The 26736-nt window shown below is 37.4% G+C and overlaps 1 protein-coding gene and 3 pseudogenes across 2 annotated transcripts in view; 1 reads left to right on the forward strand and 3 right to left on the reverse strand.

Annotated features, from left to right (window-relative positions):
- Positions 1-9397, forward strand: part of ALG10 (ALG10 alpha-1,2-glucosyltransferase) — a 285651-nt gene extending 276254 nt beyond the window's left edge. For both annotated transcript variants that reach the window (XM_074325841.2, XM_019736552.3), the window contains one exon: positions 1277-9397. In XM_074325841.2, the coding sequence (XP_074181942.1) occupies positions 1277-2332 (1056 nt within the window). In that variant the 3' untranslated portion in view covers positions 2333-9397. The remainder of the gene's footprint in view (positions 1-1276) is intronic.
- Positions 9398-19830: 10433 nt separating this feature from the next.
- LOC109449612 (rho GTPase-activating protein 20 pseudogene) lies at positions 19831-22017 on the reverse strand (annotated as a pseudogene).
- Positions 22018-22131: 114 nt separating this feature from the next.
- On the reverse strand, positions 22132-23418 carry LOC148759054 (NIF3-like protein 1 pseudogene; annotated as a pseudogene).
- A 219-nt stretch (positions 23419-23637) lies between these two features.
- On the reverse strand, positions 23638-26477 carry LOC148759055 (rho GTPase-activating protein 20 pseudogene; annotated as a pseudogene).
- Between the last annotated feature and the right edge of the window lie 259 nt (positions 26478-26736).

Genomic DNA, 26736 nt, shown 5'->3' on the forward strand with positions numbered 1-26736 from the left:
TGGGTATGAATTCTATCCACTTACTAATTATATTACTTTAGGCAGCTTATCCTGTAGTGGCTCCATGTTTTCATCTGTTAAATGGGAATAATATAGACTGTTAGGAAAGTAAAGGAGGTTGAATAGAAGGTGTTTAGAATAGTTCCTGATACACTAGTAAGGACTCAATAAATATTAACTGTAATATTTATTTTTAACTTAAACAGATGATACCAATAGTGTACATTATGGGAGGTGATAGGTATTAGACACTATGTGTGTACACAGAAGGAGCAGAAACCTTATTGCAGCGTGACTGGGAGGGAGAGGTATGAATGGCATTGGGTAGGGCTTCACAGAGAAGATGGTACCTGAGCTGAATCTTGATGAACAGATAAGGCCATAGGGTGTGGAATGAATCCTGGCAGGGTAAGCATGAGCAAAAGTAGAAAGTCATTGAGTGATGCAGGAAACTGGTGTGTGAAATTAGAGGATTATAAGAGTACAGGCATATGAGACTGGAGAAGTAGGTAGGGATAAAGTCATCAGTCTCCTTAAATGTCATGGAAAGGATTTCGAAGTCTAAAATAGGTGATGGACAGCCCTTAATTTTAATCAAGACAATGGCCTGGTTTAATTTGATGATTTAGATGAAAGGGAAGCTTCAATTCGAGGAGATGAGAATACTTTCAAATTCTGAAATGGCATGTCAGAAAGGCTAAGAAAAGATACTTAGACTGGGCCCAGTATTTTCAAGGAAATCCTTGTAATTTCATCATTGAATAGTAAGATCATTGGGTAGAGCAGTATATGTGCTATGTACATATTTACATTCTCTGGTGCAGTTTTGCAGGAATATCCTTAAAAGAAAGTTGCGATGATGGCTAAGTGAATGCCTATTAAAGGCTCTAAGACTTAAGCTCAGAGAAATGGGATCCCTTACAATGTGCCCCACTCATTTCCATGTTCTGCATAGAATTTAGTTCAGTGTCTTGTACACAGTAACTTCTTAACGATTTGTTGAATGATTCAAAGTATTTTAGGTCATAGAAGTTTTGACACCCGCGTTTATTGTTTTATTGGCTTCCAAACTGTTAGGTGTAACTAAAACATGCCCGAGTGTTCTTATAAATGTGTATTGTGTTTTTGCAAAGCCAGAAATGCTTAATATTGAGTAATTTTATTTAAATAAGATTCAGATAGTTTTTTTGTTTTTTAATCTCCTTATTAGCTCAAAAGAAAGAGCATATTTGTTTTATTGTGAAAATTATTTTACTGTATTTTCTCTTTGTCCTAGGCTGGCTCAAGTATCCAGAGAATCTTGTCAACATTAACCTTAGCAGTATTTCCCACACTTTATTTTTTTAACTTCCTTTATTATACAGAAGCAGGATCCATGTTTTTTACTCTTTTTGCCTATTTGATGTGTCTTTATGGAAATCATAAAACGTCAGCCTTGCTTGGATTTTGTGGCTTCATGTTTCGTCAAACAAATATTGTCTGGGCTGTGTTCTGCGCAGGAAATGTCATTGCACAAAAGTTGACTGAAGCTTGGAAAACTGAACTACAAAAGAAAAAGGAAGAGAGGCTTCCCCCTATTAAAGGACCATTTTCAGAATTCAGGAAAATTCTTCAGTTTCTTTTGGCTTATTCCATGTCCTTTAAGAACTTGAGTATGCTTTTCCTTTTGACTTGGCCGTACATCCTTCTGATGTTTCTGTTTTGTTTGTTTGTGGTAGTTAATGGTGGGATTGTTGTTGGTGATCGGAGCAGTCACGAAGCCTGTCTGCATTTTCCTCAGTTGTTCTACTTTTGCTCTTTCACTCTCTTTTTTTCCTTTCCTCACCTACTGTCTCCTAGCAAAATTAAAGCTTTTCTTTACTTAGTTTGGAAACGTAGAATTCAGTTTTTTGTGATTACCTTAGTCTCTGTATTTTTAGTTTGGAAATTCACTTATGCTCATAAATACTTGCTAGCAGATAATAGACACTACACATTCTATGTGTGGAAAAGAGTTTTTCAAAGATACGAAATTGTGAAATATTTGTTAGTTCCAGTCTATATATTTGCTGGTTGGAGTATAGCTGACTCATTGAAATCAAAGTCAATTTTCTGGAACTTAATGTTTTTCATATGCTTATTTACTGTTACAGTACCTCAGAAACTACTAGAATTTCGTTACTTCATTTTACCTTATGTTATTTACAGACTTAACATACCTCTGCCACCCACATCCAGACTTGTTTGTGAACTGAGTTGCTATGCATTTGTTAATTTCCTAACTTTTTATATCTTTCTGAACAAGACTTTTCAGTGGCCAAATAGTCACGACATTCAGAGGTTTATGTGGTAATATCACGGATATCTTGAACTCTAAAAATAGACTTATTATTTAGACTGTTTCCACAATGAACAGCTGAACAGGTGAAAATTGTGGACTTTCGTTTCAAAGGCACAGTGGTGATCCTCAGATCACATCAGATTTTTAAATTTTAAACATTAGATATATGTGTTTTAAATTACCTAAGAAATCTAAGGAAGTTAAGTGGTAAAGAACTTAGAAAAGTTTAAGATTTGCTCCATAAGGCTGAGTAATAATGGGAAAATAAAATTGTTTACAGTTATTCCATGATATCTCTTTGTTACTGCGGGCCACTCAAAAAGCTTGGAAATTTTTTGTAGATACAAGTTTCAGAAAATTGGGCATGCTTTATTGATACTGGAACTTATTTATTCTCTTCAGAAAGCAATAGCAGACAAAATGTTTGAAAAATATTTACAAATGATCAGGTAATAATTTTTTTAATTAAATTTATTGAGGTGACTGGTTAGTAAAATTACATAGGTTTAAATTCTACAATCCTGTAATACATCATCTATATATCACATTGTTTGCTCACCACCCAGAGTCAGTTCTCCTTCCATCACCATATATTTGACCCCCTTTACCCTCTTCTACCATCCCTCCTTTCCCCTTACCCTCTGGTAACCACTAAACTGTTGTCTATGTCTATGAGTTTTTGTTTCTTTGTCTTGTTCCTTTGTTGCCTTCAGTTTTATGTCCCACATATGAGTTAAGTCATATGGTTCTTGACTTTTTCTGCCTGACATATCACTTAGCATAGTAATCTCAAGATCCATCCTTGTGGTCGCAAATGGCAGTGTTTCATCTTATGGCAGAGTAGTATTCTATTATGTATATATACCGCATCTTCTTTATCCAATTATCTATCGAAGGACACTTGGTTGGTTCAATGTCTTGGTCACTGTAAATAAAGCAATGAACATCGGAGTACATATATCTTTACGGATAAGTGTTTTCAGATTTTGGGGGTATATTCACAGGAGAGGGATTGCTGGGTCATCAGGTCATAATTCTTGATTGAACAGTTGCTTGACATTGCAGTAAATTTAATTTTAATCATAAGGCAAAATAGACTCACGTAGATACAAGTAAGTGTTGTAAATTAAAGGCTCATCTATGTCTGTCTAGGACTGTTGACTTTTGTTAAAAATCTAGAAATCTAGAAATGAAGCTCTTTCACTAATTCCTAATATGAAATACAGCCAAAGATAAATTGTGTTGATATACCTTTCAAAAGGGATTTTCTTTTTGAAATACATTACTGTATTTTCTTTGGCTGCCATAATAAGTTACCACAAACATGGTGGCTTAAAAAAAAAATTCTCTCACAGTTCTGGGGGCCATAAATTTAAAATTAAGGTGTGAACAGGCTTAGTTATTTGTGGAGGCTCTGAGGGAGAATCAGTTCCATGCCTCTCCTAGTTTCTGGTGGCTGTCTGCAATCATGATGTTTCTTGGTTTATAGATGCGTCATCACTCCAGTGTCTCTGCCCTTGTCTTCACATGGCTTTCCCCTCTGTCTTCTTTATCTTAGAAGACAGTATCATTGAATTTAGGGCCCACCCTAATCCAGGATGGTCTCATGGTGAAGTTAATTATGTCTACAAAGACCCTTTTTCCAAATAAAATCCCATTTATAAGTTCCAAATAGACATCTTTTTCTGGGACTCTTTTCAACCCACTTACATTACCAAAGGAGATTTTAGGATAAATCTCATAAAAGTTGGAGGAAATAATTGCTGGGATATTTTATCCTTACTGAGAGGTTAGACACAAGTGATTTTTGAGGTCACATATAAAACTAAATGTAACTGCTATTTGATTCCATTATATTAGGTTGGTGCAAAAGTAAGTGTGATTTAAAAGGTTAAAAAAATTGCATAAACCGCAATTACTTTTGTACCAACCTAGTACAAAAAGAGAATTGAAAGGAAGTTTAGAAATCATTTGATAATCTTATTTTATAGATTAGGAAGCAGTCGCTCGGATAGGATTTTTGTGTGTTGGTTTTTGGATGCTGTGTCTATTTTGAGTACATTCATTGGGTTTTTATTCCATTACAGAAAAGTAGTTGAACATGTTAACTTGGACGTGTAAATTTACAGCTGTGACCAGAATTCATCTTTTAATTTCATTTTATGTTTGTAAACTTTTTAAAATAGATGTGTGAACAAATTGTCTTAAATGTTGGATAATGCTTTCTCTGGGTTTTAAATAATGAGTGGATTTGGAAAGTATTCTGTGTTTGCAAATAGAAAATTTTGTGCAGATAAACACTACAAGTATAGTCTTGAGCAGTCTTTGTTGTACTCTGAACAGTACTGAGAAAGTAGATTGACTGTAGTTAATCACTGTGTCTACAGTGATCGGAGGACAAATGTTTTTTGCCCAAACTTTTTTTAGACAAGACAGCGTACTCAAAGAAATCATTATTTATAATGGGAATCTGAGTTCCAGGAAGTCAAAATTGCAACAACAACAAAAAATGTGTGATTTAGGAAAAACAGCTTTCTTTTCTGATACTATATGGAAAGGCTTTCAGGAATATTTCTAAGACGAAACGACGTTTCCTCTCTAGTCTGGCAAAAGTGAAGAACCTATTCCACCCTATAGATGGGAGGAATCGCTGTTCCAGTTAATTTTTCAGTGTTGAGTCCCTAAGAGATATTTCGGAGAAAATCTGCGTTCAGAGAAAACAAGTTAATCTTACGTGTTTTCTATAAAGTACGTAACGTAACGTTTTAGAAAAGAATGCTGTGAATTAAAAGGTGCTATGGGGCATTGCTTTTGGAAATACCCTGTTATTGTTGTGTGTTGAACATTTTTCAAGAGTTACCAAATAAATATTTTTAACCTGAAGTTTTAAAAAATTAGACTTAATTGAATTTCTTGATTAAAAGGTGATTATAAAAGTGTTGATAAGCTAGAAAGTCTATGGAGCTTTGCAATTACTATTATTAAAGTATGTAAGTAGGATTATATTAATGTCAAAAAATTTAGCCCATAATATGTTTAAATCTTTTTGAACTTTTTCTGTTACATGAAATTATATAGAGTACTATCTTTATATAGCATTCGTAAGGTTCCGGTGTGCTGTGTTTTTCCTTCCATATTATTTATACCTTCTATTAGTGGATACTCAGAAATCTTTTCTAATGTATCTGACTGTGTAATTTAATTATTTGGAAAAACAGTGTTCCTGACGTTAAACATAGCATGTGATTTTGGCAAAAGAAATGTTAGCTCTCTGTCCTCTTCCTCCTTAGAGTTATTCTGAAATGCGCTTAGTCTATCATAAAGCACCTTATAGAAATAGCTTAATGCAATGGATTTCTAATTAAATAGCTTAGTGTAGTATATTTCTAGTTTGAGAGCTTAACTGCCACTTTACATTTTTTTTTATTTACAATTAAAGACATGAGAGAAGAAAAGAGATCCTCAATTTTTATTTATACCCCCTAAATAGTAGACTATTATATTAGACTCACTTTTAATTAAAATGTTCATATAGAGAAATACATTCATATTCATTAGGTTAGAGAGCATTTATTGTCTTTGAAGCAACTAGAATTTCATTAAAAAATAAAACAAGAAAGAAGTATGCAAATAATATGAAAAAATTTTTTTCTAATGGAAATTTAAACATGACTTAGGAACCATGGGCTTGTAGAAAAAGCATTGAACATGAGAGTTAGGATTTCTATATTTGTGGCTTTGGAATCAATAAGGCAAATAATTTAATCTTTGGTTTTCATTTGAAAAATGAGAAGAGTATCTGTCCTAATTCTGGTCAGTGCTTGGCACGTGTACAGCCTTATTTCAAAAAGAATTCAGCCGCTGCTGTATATCCGTAAAGTTCATAAATAAGTTACATAATAAATATTGAGTAAATGTATGCTGAATGAAGTTTTTAGTATAGAAAGAAGTGAATATCCTAGAAAAAATACTATATAACTGTTAGCTAATTTTAGGAAATAAATCATGTTTCATAATGAGAGCCATCCTAAACTTTTGCTGCCTAAATTTTCTGACCTAGTTTTAATTTTTTTATTTACCATAGTGTTTAATACTTCTACTTTATTTACTTGTAAATATATGTTTTTATAATATGGTGTGATTTCAAAGTCATTGCTGTTTATTTAAAATAAAAATGAATTTCAGCCATTAAATTATAATAGAACTGATGATTATTAGACTTTAAAGGAGAAAAGAGATTTCAACTAATTACAAATATTTTGCATTGTTTTAGTTAGGCTATATTTTACTACTTTAAGGATAACTTAATTATCTTATTTAGGGTACTTTTTATATATTTAAATTTTGACAGCAATACAAACATTTTCAGTATACTAAAACTTGTATAGCTGAGAAAATTATAATAAAAATGGACAGATTGAGGTTATATTTTTTTAACATGTATCCAGGAATCCAACATTAATTTTTAATATTTGGAAATTATTTCTAGGGTAAAAAAATTTGTCACAGTTAAGTAATCCAATAATATCTTTATATTGTCCTTTTTTAAAAAAGAGCATTTGATGAATTGAATGTTAATTTGAAGTCAGTGCATCACTATCAGACCAAAAGAGATACGGTATTTTTCAGACAAGAAGAATATTAAACAGTGTATTGATGTTTTACACTAATTGAAACTTACATCAGTTCAGTTAAACCACGTATATGTATGTACGACACATGCAAAATGAGGAAAAGGAGGAAAAGTAATAATAATTATCATTTATTGAGCACCTATAATAATGCTCTAGGTGTTTTACTGGCTGATTTATAATTATGGTCACTTTTTGATCCAACTCATGTTCCCATGAGGCAGATGTTGATTTCTGTTTGGACTACTGGAGAAACAAAGTCAAAGTAACTTGCCCGAATTCAACTCTGTTCACCTAAGATCATGGATTGGTTTTTGACTGCAATGCCTCAACGGTGAAAGTTTTTCATTAAAAGAAGTAAGATATGGAGAATGAGATATTAATCTGTCTTTACTCTGCATTAGCTGGATGATTCATGGCATATTATTTTTTTGTATTGGATGTATATAGTCATTTTTAGAAATATGAGAAACTTTAAAGAAGCATGAATGGTGAGTGTTTATAATTGTGTTGCAAGAGAAATGGCTAAAAGATACACAGGGTGTTACCTTGGAGAAGCAGAGATCCTATCACTTGATAAGATCACATAATTGAAGAATAATTTGGAAGAAGGATTGGAATACTCTATATTCCCTGAAGTATAAATCAAGGGCCAGCAGATTCCAACACGTGAAAAGCATACATTTTCTCATTTTCATTCTGCAGAGCAATGGACCCAGAGAAAAGTTAGTGTGCTTGCTCACTGGAGGCAAGATTTCTGTTTATTAGGGATGCTTCAGAAGAGATTCAGCTAGCAAGTAGATATAGTAAACGGCTTTTTAAGATGCCTCACAACCTTGTAATTTGAAATTTATGTTTGTTACAGCTAACATTTTTGGCATTAATCGGTAAGCCATGGTGAAGTATCTGGTGACTTGCATGCTATTTTCCATATAGTTTAAATTCTGAACAAAAACTGTACTTTAATTCTTGTTACCTTGTTTTAGAAACAAATTTGAGATACGCAACTTAGCAGAACGTGTTTTTAGGTACAGTGTTTAAGAGTGCTGCTAATGTAGTTTCCTATGTTTAATCCCTTTTACAGCAGTGAAGAGACTATGCTTCTTTTTTATTACATTTATTGGGGGTACATTGGTTAGTAAAATTGTATAGGATTCAAGTGTACAATTCTATAATACATCATCTTTTGAAAAAGTTTTCCCCCTGAAGGTAAGGAGGGTTAGCACTAGCTACAAAATTGTTCTCAATGCAATATCCACTAGGTGGCAATATTGTGGTACATTTCCAAGTGTAAACTTCCTAGTTTCAACGTTTTTTATGGTTTAAGATTTGAAGCACCAAATAATTCATAGCAGCCATGTCTATTTATTACAATGTTATTCCAAATGTTTTCTGAATTGTATGAAGCTAAGGTAAATGTTAAATCATTTCTGTGTTTTGTAATCATACCAGGTGATTTTACCTAATATATCTTCCCTTATGACATTCTTTACGGCATAGTCAAGATCTTTTGCCACAAACACTGAGTGATGACGATGACACATTTGAAAACTCATACATGGTAGTGGCCACTGTTTTGAGTGACTTACTCGTACTATTTATGCCTCATAACCACCCTGTGGGATCAGTACTGTTATTAATATCTCCACTCTACACATAAGGATTCTGAGCATAGAGAGATTAGGTATTTTGCCCGAGATTACAAAATAACTGGCTGAGGAGGGATTCAAACCTAAGCAGGCCGACTCTGAAATCCATGTTAACTATCAGTTTGGTAGGGGGCGGGAAGAGGGACACAAAGTCTTCCTTCAAATTGGTAACATTTTAGAAAGCAAAATGATCACGCAGAACGGTTATACTCTATTTGTATAGGTCAGGAAAATGAAGCCCACACTAATTTTGGCTCTTCCAGAGGCAGATAATCTTCCATTTGCCATGGTGTCTTCCATTTCTGTTTTTGTGATGGTGTCTCAAAATAATAGGTGTGTGTCCATATGAAAATAAGGGAGAAAAAAACTCAGGATTGGCGTTTTTAACTATATTAATTTACACTGAAATAAAGACCATTGTTTTAATAAGAATGATCCTAGCTACCAAACGGGGCAGCATAGTTGTTTGGAAATTAATATTTAAGTTTCTCCAAAGAGACTCCTATTTGAAAGCAAATTGCCACGTAAACATGCCATACTTTGGAATTTTTTAAAATTTTGACTGGAAAAGCTTAATCTTTAAAAATACATGTTCTCGATGCTTTTAAGTTTTATATTTTGTTAGATACTGTTCTGGAAAATGGAGAGGTTTATTTAACTTCTAAAATTGTGTGTTCATGTCATTTAGAATTGATTTTTAAGTAAACCTTTATAAGAATAAAATACTTTTTCTTTATTGAAGTTTGTTCAAATATGGTTTCATTTTGTTTGTAAATAAATTTGTGTTTTATAATTTACCGTGTCTACTTAGCGCATTCTCTTATACTGAACTGGGTACTAGTAGCTCTTTCACCCATTCTACTAGTAGCTATTTTTCCCTGTCTACCACCCACAAATCCTACGCTGTATTAGTCTTAAAATAATAGAACTGAATAATACTTTTAAGTGTCCATCACTAGCCTGGATTGACTGTTTTATTCTCATAATAGTGGAAGGCCGTCAAATTACTGGCTGATCGTTTTGGACTTGTGGAAGCTTGAGTTTCATTGTTAGTCCAGGTCTGTAGAAAGCCTAAAGTGGTTTGCAAATAACCTTTAATTTGCCAAGACTCAAACCCCAAATTTTGATCCCTTGTAAAGGGAAGAGATTCCTGCTTTGTGATTTCAGACTTTCAGCTCTTGCTTTCCACTGTGCTACAGCTCTGGTCAGCCAAGGACATGTACACAGGTTTGGGGCTTGCTCCTCTGACCCTCCTTTCTGAGATTTTCCTTCTTAATTTATAGCCATTCTGAGATCCTAAACTCCATTTTCTCACACCTCAAACCAAAGATATTGCAGTTATCTGACTAGGGTGTGTCTTCAGGGGAAAAGTCACATAAACATGGGTCTCACCCGGTGAGATCTTTCAATGATCAAGTCCTGTCTAGTTCCGGCCTGTTTTAGTTTGCTCTTCAGTACCTTCAAATATCTATCTATCTATATATATTTTTCCTTTAAATTTGTCAATCTGCAGAAGAGTTAATATGATTAAAGTTGCTCTGCCATTACCTGTTTTGATTATAGTTGTCATTTTCTATTTATGTATCAGCAAGTTGGGGTTGTTTGCTTTGGAAAACTAAAAAGCAGAGTCCTGAAAATTATTTATGTGGGGCCAGTAAGTTTTTGGAATATTGACTTCTAATATAGTCCCCTAATATAGTAAATCATAATATTTGTAATTAAATATGATTATTTGAGGGGCCTTTATGTGAAAATGACTGTGAAACAAAAATGACTGTGACCTTCAGGCAACAGGAACTCACCTAATTGGGGGCTAATTAATGAAAAGTATAGTATGACCACTGAGGAGGAGTATAGAGCTAGGGGTTTACATGGAAATAGAGATGATCTCTTGCTGAAGGGACAAATAAATATTTCATAGGAAAATTGGCATCTGAGAGTATACTTGATGGAGATTTGTGAAGACACTGGGAAAATTCCAGACAGAATAAAGGGGTAAGAGCAGAAAAATCACAGTAAAACTATCATACACTTAAGCAGAAGGTGACAATAACAGTGGTCAGTATTTATGGAATACTTGCTGTATGCTAGGCACTAGGCTGTCTTAAATATGGATTAGTTTATTTGAGCCCCATCATAACTATAAGTCAAATACTGTTATTCCTATTGACAAGGAAAGTGAGGTACAGGGAACTGAAGCCATTTGCAAGCTTAGAAAGTGTGGCTCCCGAACCTGTCCTTTTAAGCAGGGCACTCTACTGGCCTCTAAAGGTGTATACTCAGCCTGTGCTTCAAAGGAGCTGAGGTTATTTTTTAGGTAGAAAATAGGTTTAAAAAAATAGTTCTGCTACATGCAATGAGGAACAAGGAGAACACATCCCACACACAGACCCTGTGATAAGGGGTTGGAGAAAAATAGCTATTATTTGAGAGGATAGCCAGGTTCCCATTATAGAGACGAAGGGCATTGCCCACCCCCCATAAATCCTGTTGTTGCAGGTACCAGGGAGAAGGGTATTCCTAATAAGAGTTTGGGGGGCTACCCAAAAACATTTATACTGAAAGGTTTCTAAGCCAGAAAGATGTAGTCTCAGGAGAAACGTTTCTTGAGAGGAAGGAGGTACCATCCTAGTCTTTCTCGGTGCCGTTATATATCATTTTAATACTTTATTTTACAACCTGTCAGTCTCTAAAAATATGGTGAGAGAACCAAATTTAGATGAAGAAACCTGGCCTGACTTGGAATGTTAACTCAAAGTGATGCCTCTGTACGTGTTTAGTCTTGTGACTGATGACCAAGTATATTGCAGTTTCAGAAGTGTAAGGAGGCCCTGGGCTAGGGAGAGCCACAGGAAGGGGAGACCTTCCTGATCAAAAAGAGTAGTTTTAAATAACCCGCCTCCAAGTCTGTGTCTTGGTCATAGGATTTTCTCCCTTTTGAAATGTCGGGAAAAGTAACTCCTTAAGGGTTAATCAGGCATTAGCATTTTAGTACCTTATGAGAAAATCTGTGTGTGTTTCTTCCAACCCTCCAACCACCGCCACCCCTAACCCGCCTGTCTAGGTAAGTGCAGGTACCACTGGAGATGATAAACATGAGAACGTTACGAACATTGCTATGAAAAGAAGGAAGAAAGTGAAATAGCAAGACTGAAGACAGGCCCAAGAAGAAGGGTAGCCGGGAGAGGAAATATTTCTCCCTCTGTCGATGACTCTCAGACTCTTCATGAAACTATTTCATTCAGGAGGCTCATTTCTTATGGAATGTGTACAGAGTACGGATATAAAAATAAAGAGAAATATAATATGATGTGGATTGAAAGACCATGCTGATCACTCTGCTTGCACCACAAAAATGCAGAGTGATGTTAATTCTTTAGTGAGGATAACTGTGCTGGGCAACTTTTAACCCTGTTAGCTAATTTTGTTTTCAAAATGCATTATCCTAATTTTCTCTCAAGGTGGCAGTCTTGGACATCTTTTCCAGTTGTTAGTTTGACAGGCGTTTTATAACATTTTATTTACCCTCATAATGTCACAAATACTAATGATTTTTTTCATGGTCTTTTGAAAGACATTCTTTGGACGTGTTTAGCTTTGAGCAAATATATTTGCTTATTTTTGTCACTGAGCATTTTAAAAACCTGTGACCAGTGGAAACTTCAGTCATAATTACAACTACATTCCATTATTAAGAATATGTACTTTTTTCCCCAGTTGGAATCCCAGTCAAACCTAGAATTTATAAAAGCAGTTTTAATTCATGTGGATATATATTATATATATGATATACATTATATATATAATACACACACACACACACACACACACACACACACATTTCCAAAAAGCTTCAGGTGATGGGAAATTCTTGTTTTCCTCCTATCTGTCCATTCCCTTCTATCTAGCCATTCTCTGATAGCTGTGCTATCAAGCGGGTTACTTGGTAAGGAAAGAAAGCAAAGTAATTATATTTGTAATGCTATGTGTGTGACATAGGAAGTAAATTTTTTAGTCATTTTAGCTAAAATAAAAGCAATTTGGCAGTTTCTGCATCTGCGAAAGGTTATCAATTATATATTATATGACTTGCCATGAACTTTTGATGTGTTTGAATTCTGTGTAGCTAGAAAGTTGATAGACTATTTATGGGTGTTTTATAATGTTTGATGTTATAGTGGCTCTTTCCTTATGTTAGTTTTTCCATATAGGACTGTGTTTCCCAGAAAAGAAGACCTAACCCAACCATCATCTCTAATGTGTCTTTTGGAGCAAAAATTAATATAAGACCCAGTCTTATTTTACTACAATATAAGACCCGGTCTATAATATATAATATAATATAATATAATATAATATAATATAATATAATATAATATAATATAATATAATAATATAATATAAAATACTGGGTCTTATATTAATTTTTGCTCCAAAAGATGCATTAGAGCTGATTGTCCAGCTAGGTCTTATTTTTGGGGAAACATGGGATTACCTAATAGAATTACATTATTTGGGCTTTTTATGATTCAAGGAAGAGATAAGGGAAGTCATTGAGAATAGACAAAGAAACATGAATTAGTTGAGGATATTGTCTCTCCCTCTACATTGTCTGTCACTATGGGTCCCAATGCTTATAGGACTGGAATGTATAGCAAGCCTCAAGGAGAGTGAGACACCAGCTCAGTGTCACTGGAGATAAAACCTAAGTTCAAAATGTATACCTTCTCTTTGGTCTTTAATCTCTTTTCCCACACCAAAAGCCATGAAGTTCCAGCTAGATCAGTTCACCTCTGCTTCCACTCTCAACGCACACAGTAGGCAGGCTTTTATTCTGAGCCATACTAGAACTCACTCAATATAATCCATAAATATTCTCCTTTGACTTGGATACCAATCGTTGGTGCAATCAGTTATGGCCAACAGCGTAGTGTTGTTTATATTACAAACATGTCACATGTTTTACCAATTTTATTCAGAATCAGTCCTCTTAGAGCTCTCATAAGAGCATCCATGGAATCATCCAATATAGGAATATACCACCTTTTACAATAACAAAAAGAAACACTTTTAACATAATAAATTTTAGATATGTATGTGTAATTTTATTTTCTAAATTTTCATAAAAACATAATTACTGGATCAATCAATAGTTACTTGCTAATTACTTGAAACTCTTCATTTGCTATAAAAATGTATATAGTTTAATAAATGAGAAGATAACAAACATATAAGGGTACATATTCAGGAAGACTTCCATGACATCATTCTCCTCATAATCAAGCATTTTTCCCACACTTATAGCCACCAACACACCATGGAAATTGCCAGCTTCCTTATCTGTATTTCTTACTAGACTATAACGTCTTATAGTCAAGGATTGTGTCTGTTGTATTCACAAACGTCAGGCACATAAACAGCAAATATGCAATAGTTTTTGACTGTTTGAAGGAATATGAGTACCTAGATGTCTAAGAATGCCACACTAGAACAAGAATGCCAAACTATAGTCTTCAAATATAGAACTCTAGTCAAATTTAAAACTAGCAACAGTCTATGGAAATTTCATTTCTTGTTCTTTTATCTGAGATTAAATTACCTTAATGCTCGGAGGCCAATATATTTTTCTAGTAGAATGCTTCTCTAGTTTAAAATGAAAATAACATATCATTTCCTCTAACAAATTCAATGTGTAGCAATATTTATATTATTAATGCCTAGAATACTTCTTTTATATAAATGTGTTGAAATACTTGTTTAGAAATATGTATGTATTTTTTAGAAACATTTAACATTTATTTATAAATAAGTAATATTCTAAACATTTACTTAGAAATTGTGTTTGTATATATATTCATATTAGCTATAAAAATAAAATTCTCTAGTTTACATTTTTGATAATTGGAATTAGTTACTGTATCAGTTTGATGACTCACAGTGATATGAAACATTTGACACAGCACTGGGAAATGTTTGGTACTATTTAAAATTAAAATATTTTTGCATGTAACTATATATAGGAAAGTGAAGATACTGGTTTATATAAAGGAAATTAAGGCTAAAGATAAACAGGCATTGCTCTTTGCAACATCAGGAGTTGTATTTGCAGCTCATTTCTCTTTTGCCATTCTCATTTAAAACAATATTCTTTGTGTTGCAATTACATTGATAAATTCTTTAGCTAGCCAGTTCCACAGCTGCTCTCTGAAGATATGTTAGAGCTCTGAGTCCTTGGGGTTTAGTTTGAATCTTACATATTTGATGTTACATTGATACCTTTTTTTTTTGAAGTTACGTTGATACTTCTTAAGTAGTGGCCATCATCCCTAAATTTTTCTCTTTACAAATCAAAGCATGTCTAATAATTATAACAATATAGCATTAATTTTGTTCTCATTTGTTTACATAATAGTCTTATATTGCTTAAATGCTAATGTGATTTGTTGCTGTTATTTTTACTGATGTTGAGGAAGGGATGCTTTTTAGCCACATAAATATTTAAGGTTATTTGATACTATCTTCCCATAGTCGTGTTCTGACTAAAATAAATTTTAACAATACAGTCAACTTGCTCATCTTTGGGTGTGCAATTTTTCATTTATGTTGCCCACTTTGCCAATTAAAATAAATAATTCTTAATGAGAAAGTTCTTGTGCTTTCTGGAAAATGTGATTTAAGTTGCAATGATTTAACTTACACATGATGTGTTATAATAGGAAGTTATAATTCTTACTGAGGAATTTTATATTCATAATACCCTTTTTATTCTTATAGATCATAGCGTAAAATGAATATCAATAAAGTCATAATCCCAAAGTGAATATCAATAAAGTCATAATAGTTCAAGCAACAATTTATTTAGCTTATTATTCTGGTGGGTTAGCAACGTGTACTGGGCTCACATGGGTGATTTTTCTGCTGGTCTCAGCTAGACTCACAAGTTTAGTTAAATTATTTTGACAAGGAAGGTAGCTAGCTGTTGATTGGGGTGGTCAGGAAGACTGGGCCATATGTCTTCAGCAGGCTAACTTGGGCTCCTTCACAAGCTGACATTGTCAGGACTCCCAAGAGCAGCAAGAGAAGGCAAGCCACAATACAAAAGCAATTATCAAGTTTCTGCTTGTTTTATTTTTGCTACTGTTTTATTGGACAAAGCATATCACAGAGCCAAGCTAGAGTCACTAGGGAAGGGTACTTACTACCAAACAGCTTGGATGATGGTAAGGAAAGATTTTATGGTCACTTTGAAAATCAATCACAGAAGGAGTTTTGCAGAACTGATTTATATACAAGCAATATAAATTGAGATATTGTGGCTTCAGTTCCAGACCATCACAATAAAACAAATATTGCAATAAGGTGAGTCACACAAAGTTTTTAGTTTCCTAATGCATACAAAAGTTAGGTTTAACTATACTGTAGTCTATTAAGTATGTAATAGCACTTTGCATAGAAAAGCAATGTACATACCTTAATTTAAAAATATTGCTAAAAATATTCTAACCATCATCTGAGCCTTCAGTGAGTTGTAATTTTTTTGTTGGTGGAGGGTCTTGCCTTAATGCTGATGCTGCTGACTGATCGGGGTGGTGGTTGCTGCAGGTGGGGCGGCTGTGGCAGTTTCTTACACTAAGACAACAATGAAATTTGCCACATTGATTGACTCTTCCTTTCATGAATGATTTCTCTGTAGCATGTGATGCTGATTGAGAGCATTTTACCTACAGTGGAACTTCTGTCAATATTAGAGTCAATCCTCAAACCCTGCTGCCCCATTATCAACTAATTTTATGCAATGTTCTAAATCCTTTGTTGTCATTTCAACAATCTTCACAGCATCTTCACCAGGAGTAGATTTCCACCTCAAGAAACCATTCTTTGCTCATCTGTAAGAAGCAACTCCTCATCCAGTAAAGTTGTTGTTTTTTTCATGAGATTGTAGCATTTCAGTCACATCTTCACACTCCACTTGTAATTCTAGTTCTTTTGCTATTTTCACCTCATCTGCAGTTACTTCCTCCACTGAAATCTTAAACCTCTCAAAGTCAAAAATGAGGGTTGAAATTAACTTCTTCCAAATTCCCTTTAATATTTGTATTTTGACCTCTTCCCATGAATCATGAATATTCTTACTGGCATCTAAAATAGTGAATCCTTTTCAGGTTTTCAATTTAGTTTGCCCAGATACATCAGCGAATCACTATCTAAGGCAGCTATAGCCTTACAAAATGCATTTCTTAAATAGTAAGACTTAAAAGTTGAAATTACTCCTTGATCCATGGGCTACAGAAGGGATGTTGTTAGCAGGCATGAAAACAACATGAATCTCATCAGAGCTCTGGGTGACTAGTTGCATTGTCAATGAACAGTGATATTTTGAAAGGAATCTTTTTCTCTACAGTGGGCTTAACTATGTTGTTAACAGATGTGCTGTCATCGAAGCTTTGTTGTTCCATTTAGAGAGCACAGGTAGAGATATTTAGCTTAATTCTTAAGGGTCCTAGACTTTTCAGAATGATAACTTAAAAGTCACCAGATGCATTAGCCCCTAATGAGAGAGTCAGCCTGTCCTTTGAAGCTTTGAAGTCAGGCATTACCTTCTCCTCTCCAGCTGCACGAGTCCTAGATGACGTCTTCTGCCAATATCAGGCTGTTTCATTTACATTGACAATCTGTTGTTTAGTCTAGCTATCTTTATTAATTACCTTAGCTACACCTTCTGGATAACTTACTGCAGCTTCTACATCAGGACTTGCTGTTCACTTTGCACATTTGTGTTATGAAGACAGTTTCTTTCCTTAAACCTCATTAACCAACCTGTGCTAGCTTCACGCTTTTCTTCTGCAGCTTCTGCACCTCTCTCAGCCTTCAGAGAATTGGAGAGAGTTAGGTCCTAGCTGTGGATTAGGCTTTGGCTTAAGGGAATGTTGTGGCTGGTTTGATCTTCTATCCAGACCACTAAAACTTACTTATTCTAATTTTTTCATTATCAATTTATGTACTATTTTTTGGTTCATAGACCAAAAACTCAGACATTTTTAGACATATGGCTCAGATGGTACTATGTAACCTTGAATTATGTGATTCTAAATCCTTCAATTATATAAAAAGTAATAATATCAACAAAAAGTCTTAAACTTTTTCTAAAAGAGTAGATTGCAACTTTCACCAAAACACTGATTTTCCTCTTTAGATTTTTTTTCCTTCTTTCTTTCTCCCTTTCTTCTCTTTCTCTCTTTCTTTCTTCTATGCAGAATGGTATTTGATTTAATAGAAAGCATGGAGTTCATATATACCCATTGAAAACCAGTGCCTTGAAAACCAAACAACTTTAAAAGTTAGCAGCAGTTTCTGCACGTACAAAAATACAGATTTATTACATAACAGATGATAGTAAAATTTGTCAAAACATAGTATACAAACTCAAAGCATTTTAGATAAAGCAGCAGTCTAATATATTATAGATTAACAGAGTATAATAAAATGGCATGCACTCTGCTTTCAAATCATACAATATAATACTTTACAGCAATATTAACAAACTACTTCCATTAAGTATTACAGGAGACCCAAGGAAACATAGAGTAGGAATGGTTATTTAAGAACCTCAGCATCTATTTTCTTCTGTGCTTCAAATTGGGTGGGTGATTTTCTACTCATCAATATGGAGAGAGAGAGAGAGAGAGAGAGAGAGAGAGAGAGAGAGAGAGAGAAAAGGCTAGAATTACTACTTTGTTAAGTAGAGAAGAAATTTCTTCCAGAAAGACACTCCAAGCCATAAGACCTTCATTGATATCTTGCAGTTCTGACAGTAGGATTGCCCAAAAGGTAAGGGGAATCCCTGTTGCCTTTACATATTATACCAAAAAGATGCATATGGACACTTTATAGGAGTGGTTGGTTACAAGGGGAAATCTACTTCACATCTGTGACTGAGATGGCCAGTGTCATGAAGGAGTTCTTTGGACTCAGAGTTCTAAAAGCTAAATAGACTGCTTAGGGCAAACAGGGCCATGTGCCCTAGAGGTGGGTAGGTTATACGGTTAATACTGAAAGGACTTCTTATATCTTACAGAAAACATTATTCTTTTCTATAACTGAGAAATGTAACCTTTAGAACAACAGGGAAAGATATTTGACATGAAAGTTTCCTGGTGGCTCAGATCAATAATTTGAAATAAGCTAGTTTGTGGGAGAGAAGTCCAGCTGATGGTGGACTAGAGAGGCCCGATGGGTTCTAAGCAACTTCTTGTAAGTAGTTAAAATGAAGGAAGATGCACATTCATTCCTGATTCTACCCCTTCATATGGGCTGGCAAGGCCTAATAATCCATGGAGTTAATCCAGGAGATGTACCAGTACAATTTTTCAGGCAAGAGAGAGGAGACATGTCCATGGATATGAAATAAATTAATGGAGGTAAAAACCATCTGTAAACCAAGAATGCTTTGGAACAAAACTACGTTAAAAACCTTGGGAGATAAGGAAATCCAAAGCCAATGACTGAGAAGAAGGCCTGCCAGTGACTTTGGGGGGTGTTCCACTCTACAACCTGGGAACCTCTAAATTGCTCTCGCCACTGCCAATTGATAATCAGAAAAAATGATGATTTATCAATAATCTTTTCTGCCTGACTACTGTAAGAGGCAGGTCTGCAGAAAACCATTTTGGCAAAGAGGAGCCAGGCTTGGATCACATGTTGGCAATAGCATTTGTTTAATAGAGAAGGACAGTTGCAATCTTCCTCCATATTCAGGTAGCAAATGCTGGCAGATGGTCTCCTTCTAATGGGAAAATTTGCATCTCTGGAGAAGGTTCCTAGCACAGGTACCTTTGGAAAGGACACTGAGATGAGCAACCATTTCCTTTTTTTCCTTCACAGCTCTGTTTTCTGGAACCTTTGCAGAGCAATGCAACACTCATAGAAAAACAAATCAACCAACACAACCCACAAAAACGATATCATGGTACTCATGGCTCTTGAATCACTCTATGGCTTTTTTCCAGTCCATGGGCTGGTTCCTGGAATGATCCTGTGAGGGAATGTGACTGTAAGAAGTAACAGAAATGGCCATTGGCTTGGCTTCAGAGAAATGCTTCACATGATTTTTTTCGTTACCGGGCATGCTTTTCTTTCTAATGCTTTGATTAGTGACATTTTTCTTGTCTGCTTATTAAAAACATTCCATGAAATGTAAATGGTTTCTCTTCGCCCTTCTCCCCTCTCCACAGTCCTTATTCTTCACTTATGATGTCCTGGCCTTCTCAGAATACTAATTTTATGTAAGTCATGTTTTATCTACAGAAGGTGATTTGTCTAATTCCCTGCCTCTAATCCTCTAAAAACATACGACAGGACCAGTCCCAGGCTCTACATAAGGAAAAGCCTCCCAAACACTTAAGTGATGAAATGTTTTAGTCTAAACTGTTTGCCAAATGGTCTCAACAAAGAGAATCCTTTTGTTGTCCTAAATATTAGCGATGATTACCTTCATGCTACCCATCCCAGATATTTTATACAAAGGAGTCATAATAATTCTTGTCTTTACGTCATGATTAGCCCAGTTTCTGTTCTTGGAGACATCAGGTTCTTATTGTGGTTAAACGTCTTTGGGTGCATGTCTGTCCCCAACATCACACACTACTGTAGGCCCTGAGTCTGGGCCGGACATGTGATCCACAGTCAAAGGGCTGGGTGAGGATGTCACATGAGGCAGAGTACCGGGAGAGTACTGCCCACTGTTTTCTCCTTCCTCATGTGACTTCGTACAAAGCTTGAGTCTGTCTTCCACTAGGCTGAAGGGAGAGCTGCAGTGCTTCTCTGAGTTTTGGCTGGGATAAAAGCCATGCCACTGCGCTGTGTGCAGAGATCCAAGTCCTTCCGTTGCCCTTGGGGCATGTCTTTTTGTTTCTCTTGCAGTGAGTTGGCTTCTGCAACACCGGAAGCGAGTGGGGGTGGCTCCGTGGGTCCTTTCAGGGAACTGATTTTCTTTTCCTCTGGTTTGGGTGCCCTTGCCTTGTTTTGGAGGGACCCATTTTTCAAACTGGCCACACCATTTCTCAACCACGTATTGGGGTTACAGAGGGCATTTGTGAATGCCACTTTATGGTGTCCTTCTTTTTTTTTTTTTTTTTTTGTATAAGACTGGTAGCCTCTGGCCTGCCCAGATGAGGGACCAGACATTCCAGAAATGAGGCTGGAACTATAAAAGTTGGAAGAAAGTTCTTCCTGTTTTCTTTGAGCCTGAAAAGTACAATCTATTGGACAGAAAGTTTCAGAGGGTATAAACACGGAGTGTTCAAAAATCTGAAAAAAAGCAGTGTGTTGGGAGCTCCCTGATGAGTCAGATGGGTAAGTGCCTGGGGGAGGACATGCTGGAATAGCTCATCCCGGGGCAAATGTTTAATCTTGAGGGTGAAAACTTCTCAGTGTTTGGGTTTGTGGCACTGCTTTTGCCCACCTCAATCCCCAGGACCAAATTCTGATTAATAAGCTTCTGCCCCTCCATTTGCAAAGACTTGTGCCCCTTGAGATAACCCTCTTCTCCATGCAAGTAGCCGGCTTCACAGCTGAATCTTTGTTGCTTCTTTGAATAATCCCCGTCCCACCTGAGGTAGCTCAGGCTGCAGCGCTGGTCATCTGTTCTGGGCTCTGGGCAGCAACGGTGCCTCCTGGAGCTCTCGACGGCCTCGTCTGTGTGTGGCAGGGAGTAGCCTGATGTACCTGAGTCAAAGGGCTGCTTCCTGGGATGACCATGTGAGGACATGGGACTGTGACATGCCACAGAAATGGCCACTGGCTTGGATTCAGGGAAAAGTTTCCCATGATTTCCTTTATTACCAGACAAGCTTTTCTTCTCAACATTTTTATTAGTGGGATTTTTCTTGATATCAGTGCTTGGACTAAACTCTGCTTAAAACACGTCTTGCCCTCTTCCTCTAGGGGTTGATTCTGCTTCAGATAGTCCTCACCTTTTGTGAGAGAATTGTATCACAGTGGGACTTGCATAGCTTTCTCTGGTAAAACTCCCTGAGACAGGAAAGCTTTGAATCTAGGTAGTCGGTACTGGGCTCCATGCAGCGTCAGTGTCATCTCAGGCTTTTTGGAGCATCTGAGGCAGCTGTGGACAGGTAATGGGGTGTGCTCATGCCACCTGGGGCCCTGGCATGGTCCTGCACTGTGGCCTTTCTGTATGATACTGCAACAGTCACCAGCTTGGATGCCATAGGCCGTCCATTTGAATGTCTTCATGTTTAGAACAGTCTAAGTCAAAGTGGCTCAGGGTTAAAAGACCTCCCACCTTAGCCTGGTGAAGTTCATAGTCACTGAAGGTTAAGACAGAGACCTCTGTCACCAACCATATCTGGGTCTGCAGGTGATTGACAGTATACAGCGGCCAGGACCTTGAGGGTGCCATGATGCACCATCTGCTTTGTGGGGGCCTCTGTCAGCCATGCTGCAGGGTGAGAGCAGGTGGGGAATAAGAGTTCTGAAGGGGTCAGGGTGGTCTGGGGAGGCCATGACTTCAGGCTCAAGAGGCATTTGGCACCAGCCTGGGGAGAGTTATAGATGCCCAGTTGAAGAGTGTGGGCTTTGACTTATCAGAAATAACTTTTAGCTTTATGTTATGTTCACAGAGGATGACATTTATTCCTTGAGAAGTTGCATCCAGAATATCAAGATGGGATCTCACCTGTGAGGTAAAGGTCGGCCTCTGCTCCCCCCAGCACACTGCTCCCAGAACCAATACACAAGGCTACAGCTTTAACTTGGAACGCTAAGGTCCTCCCTACCCCAAGAGTAGGGCGAACATGAGATAGTTTCAGGTGCCTTTTGATTCACTCGATCATGGGTGCCAAGGAGACAGATTCATCCAGTGTACATCACCATCCCATTCCAGTATGTAGAAGCAGAGCCTTCTCCAGTGACAGAATTTCAGTTCTTCTGATCAAGTTGTTTGTTCCGGGAAAGAAAAGCCACCACCCGAATCAAAGCCTGCTGACTACGATTCAGACTGATCGTGTTTGTCCTTCATCATCAATCTGAGCAGAAAAAGAAGAGACAGAAACATCTGAAATGCCTTTCACTGTAGATGTGACTTTGTCCAGGTCTTGGGTGTGGTTAACATTAAATTCTACTCCATGTGTTCCCTCCATCAAGAGGTTGGGCACTTTGGAAGGATGTATGGGCCTTGAGGTGCAAACTCCAAGCCCTTTAGCCAATGAACTGTTGACTTGCTCGGGTACAGCGTCATAGGCTGTGTGAGGTGAGTAAAGAACGACTCTGTTCTCCAGAGCCTGAGTCACCAGGTGCTCCTTCCAGGTGTTCCCGGTTACGAGCTTCCCAGGTTGGAAAATAGGCAGACGGTAGGAGAGAACAAGATCAGCCTTCTTTGCAGCACCTCCTCCATCACTCTCTCGGTTAAGTCATTGGTCAGAAAGCGTGTGTTTACTTGGTTCCAGCAGTAATCCAACATTGTCCCATCTCTCAGTAAATGACAGGGATGCAAAATCATTCAAGGAGGAAAGGAAAGCCTTCAGATTCATGAAGGCCCAGGAAGAATTGCAGGTCAGGGAATGAACAAGTCAGCCTGTCATGGGGCTAGGAGTACATGAGATGACAACATACAGAAATCAGGCAAAACTGAGCATCTAGGTTCAAATACTGGCTCTGCCACTTACAGCACATAGTATCTTAGGTAAGTCATGTAAACCTCTCTGAGCTTGTTTCCTCATCTACAAAATGGAAATACTATAACCTTTTTCCCAGGCCATCTCTTGGACCTCCTCTTGCTGCAGCATCCTGATAGCCCCCACAACCTGCAGGAAACACAGCCTACAGTCTTTAGCTAGATCTCCCGGGATTTAAATCGCGGAAAATTCACCAGTCCTGGGAACACCATATGAGCACTGTTTAACGATGTCTTCTTTTGTAGCAGAATGCAGATCAAATTGGAGGCGGTGAGTTGAGAGGCTGCGCAAGCCAGTTGGGACGTTGGAACGAGAAACACTGTGGATTAGACATGGGTGTTGGGAAGGGAGAGGAGCACACAGGACTGGGTGTTGGGCCCTGGAGGGGAGAGGAGGAGATAGAGTACAGAGGGCTCGATGGCATCACAGACAGAAGGAGGAAGGCTGAGCAAGCCTGCAAAAGCAGCTTAACATAGGGAAAGCAGACATGTTTTAGATACAGTGAGTTAGTCCAATGCGGGTAACAAAGACTTGTGGCTGGAAAGGCAAGCCATTACCTTGAACCTTCCTGAAATAGGAAGAGAGCTGTTACCATTCCTTGAAGTTTTAAGTCAAAGTTGTTTCTACTGTTGAGACAAAATTGGCTTCCTTTAACTTGCTCCCACTGGTCCAGATTTAACTCTGCAGCTCTGCATAATCAGTTTTCAAAGCTTTCAAGACAGTTCCCTTCCACACAGGCCTTCTGCCCGTAGGCCAGCATTTCCTTTTCCTGGTATGTCTTCTCTGGTCATAAAACAAGCCACAGAATGGAAGGTGGTATTCTAGCTGTGGCTCGCCAGGGAAGGGCATAGGGCCTGTCTTACTCTTCTAGTTCTAGAACTTGCCATTCTCTACCCATAGCCTAGAGTCCCTCTAGCTTTAGCTCACCACCCTGAGGCCCTATATTGTCCTTACAGCCAGGCAAAGCCCCAGTGTCCTCCTCAGTTAATGGCTGTTAAACCCTATCTCATCCAACCTCTGGGTGTTTTGTTTTGTTTTGTTTTGTTTACTTCTTGCTAATAGAAAATTTCACTCATTCACAAAACTATGGAGAATGAAATAACTCATTTATCCCTCACCCAGTTCCAATAATTATCAATGCATACTTAATATTGCTACATTCTGGACCCCCAACACACCCCATCTATACTTTATTTTCTTAAAGCAAACTCCAGACATCATATCATGTCATTAAATATTTCAGTATGTATCTCTAGGTAACACAAACTCTTAAAAAAAAACAAAAAACAAAACAAATTAAAAACCACAGTACTATTATTACTTACAGCAGATAACAATAACTTTTTCACATCATATATCCAGTCAGTGTTCATAAATATCCTCTTCTAGATGATTTGTTTAAATCAGATCCAAATAAAATTCACACTTTGCAAATGATAAAAAAAGAAATAAAAGACAAAAGTCCATGACCAAGTTTACTTACCAAGTCACTACATGGAGCATAAACACCCTCACTCAGCTCATTTTCCAAGCTGTCATAGGAAGAATCATTCATCTGGAAGCAAGAGGAATCTGAGGCATTCTCTCTAGTATTACATCTCACTGAATCCTCTCCCAAAAGGGAAGTGATTTCTCCTCCAAATATTCTACAGGAATTTTCCATCAGAAATTGAATAAACAGAGAAAACTTTTTTGTCAATTTGTTTTCTAATTCTCGGCTGGAGGAAGTAGGAGGCCAAAGAATGCTTGGAGTGGTACACATTGCTAAATTAAATGCAGTCATCTGATTGGATGAGGAATGTTGCTCAATGCACTATAATGCTCCAAAAAGATACCTTAGGAGAATAACATTGGCTCTCAGAAGTTGGTCTAACAGCCTTTGAATTGTAATTATTTTTCTCTTCATCATTTCCTTGATCCATTACACAGACCCATTGATCATGAAATCTGATGAAAAAATACTTCCTGGAATATTTCGTAGAAAGTCTTTTAAGACAGATGCTGCCACACAAATAGACTCACAGTCTAGGTGTACTTCAACTCGAGAATTCAGTTTCTTTCAGCTCTCTGCAGGTGTTTCCATTGGCTGACTGTCTGAACATGCCTTTGGTGAGGGATCCTTTTTGACTAAGAAAGCTAAGCATATCCAATATAGGTTTGGGTAGATTGTTGTTCGCACAAATATATGGCAAACACTCCAAAGAGCTGTCCTGGCAGAGGAGATGTTGGTGACATGGGCAAGTGATCCAAGTGAGTGCTAAAACCCACCGAAAGGGCCAGTTGATGATAGTTCTTATCCTTTTAAATATCTTCAGATCCGAGTCACTCAGTTGCTGGGCCGCCACCAGGCGGCCGGGCTTCAGGATTAATTGGTGCTGCATCTTTCCGAGCTGCTGATCCATGAGGAAGGGCTCTTGGAGGTTGGAAGGGCTGATGGGGCCCTTTGATACCAATGGCAGGAGTTCAGTGTCTTGAAGGTGGCTCTTTTTACTTCCATATGGAGATTCATGCCCAATAAGTAGATACAGTGCCTCTTTGCCAGAACTGAGCCAGAACTGGTAATCTCGCTCAGAGGCAGTCATCCCTAACTTTGGTAGTGACATGTGGATAACTTCATTTGCTGTATCTGAATTCGTTCCTGTTACGGTGTTAGAATAGGCACAATTCCCAGTGCCTTTGGTGAAGATTCTGAGGGGAATGCTCTTCAGATAGTCCTTCTTCTTCTCTAGATTGCTGTATCTCTGGAGGAGAGAGAGCCATTTGTCTTTCTGTTCTGGCGGACAGGAAGTGGCCACAAAGTTCACTGTAGGCCAGCCCAGGACAGAGGGTTTCATGGCACCACTGGGGCCTTCTCCCACTTCATCCACACCGCCTGCTGGCCACACCACTTCATTTCATTTCATTTTTTTTCTCTGAAAGTTGCTTTAAATGATTTTGGCCACAACAAACAGATCATTGACCAGGAAAAGATGCCGTTCCTGGGTCTGCAGGCCTCTTTTAGTAGGGTCCTATTGGAGCACACAAATGATGAGAGAAATGCACATGTCCACATTAGCAGAAGGAGTGTCCTTGGTTCTAGGCCACTTTTGTAGGACTTTATCCAGGGTAAGAGATAGACCACTCCTCTTCCTTTCTGCTGCTGTTTTCATTTTTAGGCCTCTAGCCTGTAGTGTTAAATCCCAGGGCAACCGGCTAGCGCTGTGCAGGGTGTGGGTATGGGTGTGGGTGGGGGTGCGGAGGGGTTCGGCTGCTACAAAGGTGACCATGCACGGCTCTGCTCGGCCTCCTCTTGGGATATTTTTTTTTTTTTTACACGATTTTATTGGGGAAGGGGAACAGGACTTTATTGGTGAACAGTGTGTGCTTCTGGGACTTTTCCAAGTCAAGTTGTCCTTTCAATCTTGGTTGCAGGGGGTGCAGCCCACTATCCCTTGTGGGAGTCGAGG

This window comes from Rhinolophus sinicus, chromosome 1 (genome assembly GCF_057876585.1).
Source record: "Rhinolophus sinicus isolate RSI-liver-muscle chromosome 1, RSI-T2T, whole genome shotgun sequence".
Classification (NCBI taxonomy): domain Eukaryota; kingdom Metazoa; phylum Chordata; class Mammalia; order Chiroptera; family Rhinolophidae; genus Rhinolophus; species Rhinolophus sinicus.